Source organism: Charadrius vociferus, unplaced genomic scaffold, assembly GCF_000708025.1.
Source record: "Charadrius vociferus isolate BGI_N301 unplaced genomic scaffold, ASM70802v2 scaffold88, whole genome shotgun sequence".
Taxonomy (NCBI): Eukaryota; Metazoa; Chordata; class Aves; order Charadriiformes; family Charadriidae; genus Charadrius; species Charadrius vociferus.
The window spans coordinates 174,569-186,102 of record NW_009649619.1 but is presented as its reverse complement, the minus strand read 5'-3'; the positions used below and the strand labels follow the sequence as shown (position 1 = coordinate 186,102).

The 11,534-nt window shown below is 39.1% G+C and overlaps 1 protein-coding gene across 1 annotated transcript; it reads right to left on the bottom strand.

Moving 5' to 3' along the window:
- Positions 1-2,798: 2,798 nt before the first annotated feature.
- Positions 2,799-10,518, bottom strand: RNF4 (ring finger protein 4). The gene is made up of 7 exons (XM_009890503.1): positions 10,368-10,518; positions 9,738-9,858; positions 8,729-8,808; positions 7,555-7,564; positions 5,699-5,864; positions 3,415-3,463; positions 2,799-3,068 (listed from the first exon to the last, which is right to left on the bottom strand). Exons 1-7 carry the CDS (start codon positions 10,374-10,376, stop codon positions 2,919-2,921), a joined length of 585 nt encoding a protein of 194 aa, XP_009888805.1. The 5' UTR covers positions 10,377-10,518; the 3' UTR covers positions 2,799-2,918.
- Positions 10,519-11,534: the final 1,016 nt, after the last annotated feature.

Below are 11,534 nucleotides of genomic sequence, written 5' to 3'. Positions count from 1 at the left end.
CCTGCCGTCATTTAAACCAACCCCCTCTGTCGCCAGCTCCCAGGCTCCCCCCACTCCTCCCAGTTGGGAGCAGGGTTGCTCCCCAATATCATCCCCTCCTTCCTCCCAGCCCAGACAGCACCTTTCTCCTTTTGCCCACACAACACACACCGGCCAAAAGAACTAAAAAGTTTAGGCATTTTAGATTTTTTTCTCCTCTCCCAAATCAATTAATGCAGTCTGATTAAAAGAATGAGCCCTTCTGATTGATCAAATTGATTAGCTTTATTTCCACCTGTTAAAAGAACTGTTTGCCTACCAGCAGAGTCCAACATGGATGGGACAGACAGACATGAATACAATTAAATACAGGAAAAATTGAACTATATACAACAAGACATACATTTACATAATGAAAAAATCTTTATATTATCTATCACTTCTTGCCAATGTGAAACATCACTGGAAATCAAATATTTTGGGTCTTTTTTGTTTGTTCCCCTCCCACCCCCCCAAAAAAAACCCCAGGCGTGTAACACAATGTAGTATTTTTCCATGTACTGAGAGCTTATAATTTTATTTTGAGATGCACAAAGTTTGTGGCACTTCACAGGGTACATAAAAGCTAAAAACTTTGTTAAATGTTTTATAGTTTGTGGTATCTAACTTTCAATTAGATATATTCATTGAGACACAAACTATAAAGTGATATTTACACAGAGGGAGTTGTGCAAAGTCATTTTAGGCTATGGCTAGTACACTGTGAAAGATGCAGGGATACGCCACTCATCCCCAGAGGTAATCCCTTAAATCCTTACTGTCCCTCTCGTACAGTAGCCACCCAAGGAAAACTGGCCATAATTTTTCTTCTTTTTTCTTTGTTAAGCTACCGGGAGAAAGCTGTTTCTGTAGCCCTTAAATATCTTAACAGTTTTAATGCTGGGCTGCTTCTCTTCACTCAACTAATTCTTTTAGCAATCTCTAGTATTGTTTCATTGTTTCTATGGTTTTTTGGGCCACAAATGCCAGCCGTTGTTGTCACCACATTGTCCTAAGACTGCTGTAGTCCTTGCTTGTAGTTCATATTACCAATGGGAGCACACAGTAACTAAAGGTGTGTCACTTTTTAGCAGTTACCATACTGTCACCCTGCAGAAACTGCTTTTTCCTGATAAGAGGGCTGAGCCAGAGCTATTCCAAACCAGGGCGGGGAAGGTATTGCATTTCTTAAGCCAGCCTTTACGGAACAAAACTTTGTATTACTACATCCAGAAACATCCCTAAGCATCCTAATAAGAAAACCTTTACTTTTGGGTTGCAATCTTCAATACAGAACTTAAAACAGGTTATAGTGAAGACACATCAGACGTCAGCGTTAACTAAACACATCCTACAATTGTGCTGCATCAGAGCACAGGATGGTGCTCCTAACGGTTTATCATAAGCCACCAACTTCCAAAAGGCAACTGAGTTGAATTTTGGATATTTTTTTTTTTATAGAGCAAATTTCAGTTTTCATAAATGTGGCTACTGCATATGTGGATCATAAAATACTGGTGTTAATCATCTCATCCACATTTAATTACTGTCCTCCTGTTTGTATCAGCTTATCTGGGACTCCACATCAGCCTGCAGATTTTCACTGGAACAGGTTTAAAGCAGACATAACTCAGTCCTGGATAAAAAAGAAGTGACTGGGTAACAGTACATAAACCTATGCATTCCTGCCTTGCTTCAATAGAGGAATTCTCTCTCCTAGGACATGTATCTGACATCCGTTCTTTTTTTAAAAAGCACGTTTAAAGAAAGCTGGACAACCTCAGGGCAAGGGGAGACTAAACTTATCTCAAAAAGCTGCCAAGTCAAGATTGCTACCAAACCTCTTTTAAAGCCTCCACTTCCCAAATCCATGGCAATACAATTATTTAATTTTTAACCTTATGCACCAGGCTACTATCAGTCAGATGTTAGTATAAAAACTGAAGAGAACAGTGCAGTGAACGCACAGAACTTTAAGCATTACGCTGAGTACACTTGATACAGTAAGAAGATTTGTAGGTAGTTTGGTATTCAGCCGACGAGGACAGCATCCAAGCTTCTGCTTACTCATCACTAGCAAGCCTAGAGAAGACTATTTTCTCCTTAGTTATCAGGAGAGAGCGCTACAGAACAGTAGTAAACCCAAGAGACCATCACATCACACTAGAAAATTAAGTTCAGTGTTGCGATTCAAATACAGGAATTCTTGGTAGTTAAAACATTTAAAGAAGTATTTTCACATTGTACACGTTGTGATTTGTCTATGTACTTTAGATCTCATGGAGTTCATAAAGACATCTACATGTTCAAGCCTTCTGCTTAAAAAACCTGATTGCGGGTCAAGAGCAGGCTATTTTATTGCATTACCCTGGTTGTCAGTTTAGTATTGATTTATGATAAAACAATCCATCGGTACAGAACTTATGCAACTTGGGCAAAGATGGTATAGCAGAAAGCAATATAGTCATGAGCTTCTTGTAGCCAAAAAAGAAAAGTGTAATGAAATGGCAAATTGCTCATCTGTATTTGGAAAGGTAACTATTCCATATCTGTATGCGATGGTGGGAATAATTTAAAGACTAAGAAATAACAAAATACTCAGACCCCTCTTATTTAAGCATTAAAAAAGTAGAAGGGAATGGATTAGCTGCTTCCTTTCTGACATAGGCTGCTGGTCTAGTTTAGAGACAGTCACAAATTTAACATTATAACCAGGGACATAACAAGAAGCAGCTTGGACCATAAAAAAAGCTGTCTATATATGTACAAGTTATTCTCCAAAAAAAATCAGTTTTATTTGGATGTGTGCACAACCTGCTGCTCTTTAAATCTTCAGAGCACCGAAAACATGACATTTTCCCCCAAAATCCAGATGAGTCTCTCCTGAGAAACAGAAGTACTCATATATAAATGGGATGATATTGTCTGTGAGTCAGTTTCTTCCTACAGGTTGGGCAAGAGTTGGCATTCCTAAGGGAATCACGGAGGCACTGACTGCAGAAGACATGGCCGCATTTGGTTGACACGATCAGTCGTCCGCTTTGTACAATCTGGAAGAAAAGAAACCACAACTGCTATTTGCAGTAAAGAATTCAACATTGCTGGTCTATTGGCACCTGGCAAATCGGACTTGGAGTATCTGGGGTCAGTACATTACTACTACATAACAAGGAACCCAAAGATCTTTCAGTGCCATCTTGTGAAGTGTTTCTCCCTCTGTGTACACCACTAAGAAACCATTTTGAGTTACAAGCTAGTTTCACATTAAATCCAAGGTCTGTACTTCAAGCCAGCTGTCTCTAGTAACCCGCATAACCCAAGAGACTTGCACAGCTCCCCCTCTGCCCCATTCTCCCTCTGACAAAAAAGAAACGATGACAACATGTGGATCCTTACCTCTGAGTAGCCATCCATGCAAATCGGACAGCTAACGGTACCAGACGGCCTTGTAGGAAAGAGAACAAAACCAGAAAGAACACGCATCCATTAATTTCACTGTGCATTGAGGGTTACCCTTACATAAAATGGTAATCATCTGACTGCACAGACTAGCCAGAACACATTTCATCTGAAGATCCCTGTGTACCTTTAACTCCCTCAAGTTTTTGCATTGACTAAGTAGTTAGGGTCTCCCTTACCTGAAGGAAACAGCATCTTGGTTTTCAGCAGGGGGAAGGTGCAGTTAGTCACCCTGCTCTGTTATTACAAGTAACAGCAGTCTCTAGCACTGTGCAGTACACGTATGGCAATATTAATCTTCAACAGGTCATAAATAAGCATTTTCTAACAAAACCATCTAGCTGTCCTTTCTAGAAGTGAAAGTGGTTGTCAGAAATGAGAACATCCCCTATTCTAACTTAGCAACATCCAAGCCTAGTAATGTACTCATACCAAGAACTCCTTCCTTAGAAAACATAGGGCAGGAACACACTAATGTGAGGAAATATCAAAAAATAAATTTCTAGTTCAGAGAAGGAAAGACCAACTCAGTAGCTGTTACCGCCCTGTGGTTACAGATGTACTTCTCCTGCTTTCAGCCTCCAGGACAGACGTCTTGCACACAGGCTTACTAACAGACATAGCTATTCTGCTTAAGGAACCTGTTATACTGTAAGTGCTGAATAATATTCTCTTTGAGAAAGAACTTCCTGCCACTTTTTTTTTTTCCCCCCACAGATTACTCTCTATTTTAAACAATCACAGTAAGTTGCTCTCATAAGTCTTTACCATAACCACTTGGCTTTATTATGTTACCACCCATGCTAAGCAACAGTTTGTAATTTATTCAACTGGACAGAAAGCACGAGATAACCTTCATCATGTAATCTTAAATACAAGCAGTAAGCACTACTAACTTCTACCCCTAGTTTCACACAGATAATTTAACTCCATTAATTCTCCAATTTTTACTACTCAAATTCTTTATGCAGCAGCTATAACACCAACTCAGTAATTAATTTCAATTGATGATAACCTTCACATAAGCAAGAGCAGCCTAACACTACAGAGTAACACGATAGACTGCTCTGTGGCAATCTCAGCATCAGTAACTTTTTGTCAGTGCTAAATGCTTCAGCACCGAGTTGTTTTAGCCTTACCTAAACAGACCAGTAAGGCACATTCTTTAACAGAGAAGCCCGAGATTGAAGGAACAAAACATTAATTTTTCGTATTAACTAATTAGTGGGATTTAGTCACCTACATACTTAACGACCAAAATTTAACAGAAATCTACAAATCCACTGGCAAAATGCACTACGTTTTAGAATGCTATAGACCCTTTAGGTGGCATTTTTAAGCCCTGACACCCAAAATTTCCATACCCAAGTTTTCTCTTACATTGCCTTCCAGTTATCTAAAAGGATCAAAGCACAGGTGCTTTATTAAAACATGTTTTTTTTCTCCCCCCAAACACTTCAAAAAATGTTTATACCACAACTCTTATGTTCTTAGTCTTCCCTGGTCACACGGACATCTGATTTCATTTAATTAGTCTAATACATTGTGTCATTAATATAATGGAATGCTGCTACAGCAGGAGTTTAACGTTTCTCTGCAGAATGGAGTCTTTACTGTGTGAGATCAGCATCTCACATGCAAACATATCAGAGCGCCATGGCATACATGGGACAGAACAAAAACTGGCCCTAACAGTATTACCTCCATAATCACCTTGCAAGTATACCTTAGAAGAACAGTTACTGGTCCAAGAGGAAAAAGGCAATCAACTGGACAGTGTGTAAAAAAGCAGTGAATGAGTGATAGTTTTTACCGGAATTTAACAGGCTTCTGCCTGCTGATCTCATGATACCAAGCCTCATCTACACCAATGAAAATATTTCTGTATCTAACCTGACTACTAGAGATTCACATCCAAAGTAAATGCAATACATTATGAGCTACAGTCTGTGACTAATCCTCCTTCCTTGCCATACCCCCAGATTCATCTTTACGGTTGTATGCAAAGTTGTACATCTGTTTTGGGCAGCCTTTTTATCCTACAATGCAAATGGTATCATTTAGTCATCACATGAAATGTCATGTTGTACTCACTGAAAGTGGGAACTGACTAGAGTAAGTTAAGACTTCAAAGAAATGCCAGGATATAGCAACATAACTTGGTCCTATATGTATAAGAAAAGCAAAATTCAATATTTGGTAGTTCATAAGGCGTACATACTTTGAACCTGCAGTTTCATCTTCCAGTGGTCCCAATTCTCGAGAAACTTTATCTGTCACATACACATCGCTATCTCTTGGTTCATCTTCATCATCGCTACTCAATACACAGCTGTCCGACTGTCGCTGGCTTCTTAGTCTAAGATTTCTCCTTTGTCGTTGATTCTCTGTAATTTAATTTTGGTAAGTTAGATGTAATCTCTCTCTCTCCCTGGAATTAGACTGTTTATAATCATGCATTTCAAAGCTGTAATGGTTCATATTTTAAATGGACCACATTCAGCTGGGTTAAAAGCAATCTTAAACAAACTAGTTTCCTAAATATTAAGGCTGAATAGTTCCAGGCATTGTGAATATTCTGCAACATATCAACACAAAACATTTGCTCTATTCACCCTCCAAACAACTAGAACATGATCTTAAAGATTCTCTGTGTCATAAGTTCACCCTACAAACAGCTAGAACATGATCTTAAAGATTCTCTGTGTCATAAGTTTCATATAGTTACACTACCTGTGAATAAGTCTCCCCTATAAAGGGAAGGTGCTCTCTCCCAATTCTTACTAACAGAGAATGCTATGATACTATGTTGAGGAATTGCGACAATTGCTGTGTGATATGAGAGAGAGAGAGAGAGAGAGGACTGAAGTTAAGTTTCCAAGTAGCATGGCAAGGTAGTACATACACAACAAAAAGGCCTGGTAAAACACAGAGAGTGCTTTGTTCAGAAAGTTTCAGAAGTGACAGAAGAGATGTTCAAATTTAAAAGGGTAAACTATGGAGTTGCTGTGGATGCTCACCCAGGTCTGATGCTAAACTGTTCCACTCTTTATCTGTGTTAAAACAAACAACCCCCCACTCAAAGGCATTTTCTATGAGTCTTTTTAAGAACAGTAGTTGGAAATTATCAAAATACTTTAAGCAGAGTCTCCTTAGACATTTTCGTCATCTTCCTCCTGAGTTAAGGTAATTTGCAAAAGGAAGTTATATTGCCCAAGACAAAAGGAGATAAAATATATTTAATTGCCTGGTCTGTAACATGCAAAGGTTAAAGAACTGCTGTTTGCATTTTAACAATTAGAAACGGCATGCAATAATTATCTCTGCATCTCCAGTGTACATGTAACAATGATCAAGCACAGATCAATTAAAATTACAGAAACAGACAGAAAATGAAAGTTCCTTCCTGCGTACGTATTCAGCTACAACTTCTATTGCAAATAGTTTTTACTTGCTCCAGCTTCATTCAGAGCACAGAATGATTACATTCTAAGTAAGCAGCTAATAACATACTAATACACCTCAGATATTATAATCAGAAGAAGGTCTGAAAGGTCTAAAGGATTAACTCCTTTATAGCTGTAACTATTATTAACACCTGAAGTAGAAAAAAAAAATTCACGCTTATTAGTACTTGTCAGTAGTAAATTTGAGGCATGTTATATTAGATAATGAAAGTGAATACTATGACCATAAATAACTTTCTTCTTTAGTTCCTTCACGGCAACACAGGTGAAAAAAAACCCTTTCAACAGTTTCTTATTCAAAGCAGAGATTCCAGTGCTAATCAAAATTATTACCAACTATGGGCTTACAGAACTTCTGTATTTGGGAAAGAAGAAAACATATTGTGAGCAGCTGTGATGTGTTTTATTTCAGATACTTTCGACAAGCTCTGACAGTGACTGTCAAGCCCGGGTTGGATCCATTCTCTCCAACACTGGCCACATACTTTAGCATTGTCCTTTTGCCTTTTGGTAAACGCAATTTCAATCCACGATGCTCAAGTCCATTGGAAAAGAAAAGAAAAAATAAGTTCAGGACAATTCCATTATCAATTGTAAAACGTCAACTCACCTTCAACAATCTTGCATCAACATATATGGGAAGGGAGAGAAAAGAAAATACAATTAGACTTTGGTGGGCACCCCTAGCGCTACATACAAACAGCAGCTAAGCTAAGCAATTACAACAAAACAAGCTAAGAATGGTAGGCTATCCCTCTCGTTTTGATTAAGAACGTGGAAAGCCGTAGTAAATTAGCTGCTGCTCTGAAAATAAGTAGGTGTTTGCTTCTGGTGCTGCTCATGCTGCTGCAGAGGGATAGAAATGGAGGCAGCTTAGGAACCATCTGAACACCCTCCTCCCTGCTCCCCAGTTTCAGTACCCTAATTTGAGTTAGGCCAGAGGAGATTCTTTCCCTCTTTCTCCCCCAAACAGGCCAATTCAGGTGAGAGATCCATAAACACTTCATATTAGATTAACAGCTGCTAAAGAAGAACAAAACAAAACAAAAAATCAACCCCAAACCTGCCATTGTCTTTGATTCAAGTAGGGCTGGGGCAATGCAGATTATGTCAAAGTTTGAGGTCTTTCTTTTGCAAAGGCTCAGCAACAATCCCAGCAGGAGATACCCCATGCTATTCCTCCAGCTTGTTTCTGGTTCTGCATGGCAGCAGTGGCATCCCAGAGCTGACGTTATAAACTACGCTCTGGATGGGATTTAATACTATTCTACCTTTAAAAATAGCAGTTAAAAAAAAAAAAAGTAGATTTTTTGTAAGATCTCTTGGCATAATAAACTGAACTAGTTTGAACCATGGTCACCTACTGTTGCACTTGGCATCTCTGACAGGAGAACATTAAACTGACGTTGCAGCTAAACACTTCATATTTGTGAAGTCAAAGACTTACTCCTTCAATTTTTATTTAAATCATTGGCCTACACCTTTGGTATATCTGGAATAACTTCAACTTTAAATCGCGTCTCCTTATGTTACATTACCCATGACTGGTATACATTCTCCCCAAGTTCTGGGGCCAAAAACTATTTGAGATTACCCTCTAACCATCTGCAAGTGCACCTCCAGAGCAGCTTCTGTGCTGTAAAAGCCTGTAATGCATGGCTTTCATGCACTAACAAGTCATCTTTGAACTTAAAGCTTATCTTTAAAGCCAGATTCTATCAGGGAGCACAATACAAGCTTAATTTGACTACAAGATTTAGATAAGTGTGCTATTCACTACTTACCACAACAGAATCATTGTGAGTTAGATCAACAACTACAGGCTCAGAAGATTCACACGTGAGATCTACAACTTCTTCACCAGCTTAAAAACACAACATTAGAGTCAAGATCAGAGACCGCAGAGGAATAAAATTGCCTGCCACTAGGTAACTGGCTTCTCTCTTCAGGAAGGTATCCAACATTTCGCTCAAGCTTTGCCCTTAATAGTCCACGTAGAGCATTACCACTACTGTCTTCTGCAAGTTGCAACGCAAGAGGAACAGCGGCTGAACTCCTCATACAGTTCTGCTGTATGACAAGAGCTTGTGGGAGGTACACAGCAACAGATTATTCACCTAACATAGGAGAATGTTTATCACAGGGGATAAAATGTCAATCATATAGGATATAATAATTTTACAGTACTATGCTGCAAATGTTCCTGTCTCATGTCTCATCCAACCTTTCACAGCCAAAAGCACAGCAAAAACTGAAAAACCCATATTACCTGGAGACCAACAGTTACTTTTAATCCTTCCTAGGACTTCAGAAGGCAATTTAAATATGTATTTAAAGCCTAAAAGAGGCTTTTTAAATTCTGATACTTTTTGTAAAAACATACTGACCAAGCACTGCATCTCTCTTGAGGGACAGGGTACGACTAATGACAAACTTTTAATTATCATCTTAAAACTTGGGAGTTCCCAAACTTAGTGTGCCATTATCTGTAGTAGCAGCTGCAGTAACTCCCAGCTCAACAGATTAGACATTCAGATATTTGAGCAGCACTTGAGTACCTTTCTCACACAACTAATCTATCACTAGTGGTGAATGTATTGCATCTCAGTACCAAACTAAAACAGCTGTCAGTAGGCTTGTTGTTCATAGATGCCATACTAGATGCGTTCTAAAATCAGAGATTTCCCTTCCTCTCCAGCAAAGTGCCTAGAAATTGGCAAAAATACAGGTTAAGTGGGACCCCAAGCCTCCAAAAGCAGTTTATATTCTTACCAAGTTAAAAAGAAAGCTTACCACTTTCTTCAAGTTCTATTGGCTCTGCTTCTGAAGCCATTTCTGCAGTAGAAGCCACCAGCCTGTTTCGTTTCCGAGCTTGCCTAGAATTAACTGCTCCTCCCCGGCGCTTTCGTTGAGTCTAAGAGAGAACAAAGCCTTAGCTTTTTCTTTAGGAGTAATATTAGCGTGGCCTTCACCTTTGCAGCACCAATGAAAGCACACAAGAATTCAGAAAACACTCCCCTGAAAGGCTGTAATATGCAAAGAATGGTGGCATGGGTCGTTCCTACCTGAACACATCACATCAAGGAAAAGATATTACCCCAGATCTCTTACCAGTTGGGTTACAAATAAAAAAACATATTGCGATGGTTTGCAAATGAGAAGACTAGTTCACAATTATATCATACGTTCACTTCCAGCCAACCATTGCAATCAGTCTGACCTAAGTTTTTTTCTCACATTGGAAGCATTTCTGAATTATTACTAGCACCTAGAGAGATTAAGAATCTTCAGTATCACAGAACATGAAGTTTTAATATGCTTATCCTCCAGTGTATGTACTACAAACTCTTAGAACTGTTTACAGAGGTACCACAAACAACATAACTTAAGAATCAGGTTCGCACTGAGTAGGAAAATACTTACTGTGCTCATGCTGTTTCTTGATCTAAAACTACGGAAAGAGAGGTACAAATACCAAAAAACTAATTGCAAGAAAGCTACAAGTATCAATTCCTTTAGGTAGCACACTGTTAGAAAATCCAGATTTCTCAGGGTCTGAGAACAACGTTCTTCCAAACCTGTAAGAAAAGGAGAGAGAAGATTACCTATATGTAATGCTTAAATACGCCCCCTCACCAAGATTCCCATTCTTGAGTCACCAGTTTCTGTCCAAGCTGGAGGGGAAGTCCCAGAGTTTGGCATTTGAGCCTCAGACACCTACAGCTGAGCCTGAAGCCTCAGTCATTTGTACCCATTTCCTTAACTAAACACCAGAATAAGCTAGTTTGTTAGCCAACTAGAAAAATACTAAGGAATCCCAATTAAGTTTAACTGAAAAACAACTGATTGACTCTCATGGCAATACTTCTGTGTGGGCAGGACACTGGGAATTGTGTCATAAGCTGCCATCTTCAGAGAACAAAAAGTTATATATAACTTTTAAGTTCTCTTCTCCATCCCATCTCCAGATTCCAACAGGTGGGAGCTGAACAGCTTCAGAGGAAGCTAAAGCAAGTGGAGCAGAGAAATTTCAGTTTTGAAATATGCACAGATCTGCAAGAGAATATGAGTTTACAGTAGCTAATCTGTGGTAACTGTGGGTGTGCATGCCCCTACCCACCAGACAGCAAACTGCTAAGTGGGAAGAGGTGAAAAGCAAGCATAATGGTGGTTATGAATAGCTAACATGGTACTGAAGTTTACATCTCAAAGCTTGCCTAACACACAATGAGGAGCTGGGGGGCAGGGGAAAACAGGGGAAGGATCAGGAAAAAAACAGTTGTATTAAACAAGAACTGCAAAAATGTCTTCCTTATACTGACCTTGACCTACACTGCAGAGACCAGCACACAGGCTATTAACCTATTATTCTCAGATTAGGAAACACTAAGACCACACAGAGGGATAGAATGGCACTGGTGGTCAATCACAACCCTGAGTTAAAGGAAGCCTGACTGACTTTTTTCCTCTTAAATTTTCTCGTATCACTTTCTTAAGAGACCCATTAACACTGAATTGTGACCTTACTAAAAGAAAACGTGCTTGAGAAAAAAGCCTTATGCTGTTTGATACTTTTATTAAGTCCAAAGA

Coding starts and splice junctions, on each gene's coding strand:
- RNF4 (XM_009890503.1), bottom strand. Junction 3,464..5,698: donor GATGAAACTGCAGGTTCAAA/GTATGTACGCCT, acceptor CTTTCCTACAAG/GCCGTCTGGTACCGTTAGCT. Junction 3,069..3,414: donor GCATGGATGGCTACTCAGAG/GTAAGGATCCAC, acceptor CTTTTCTTCCAG/ATTGTACAAAGCGGACGACT.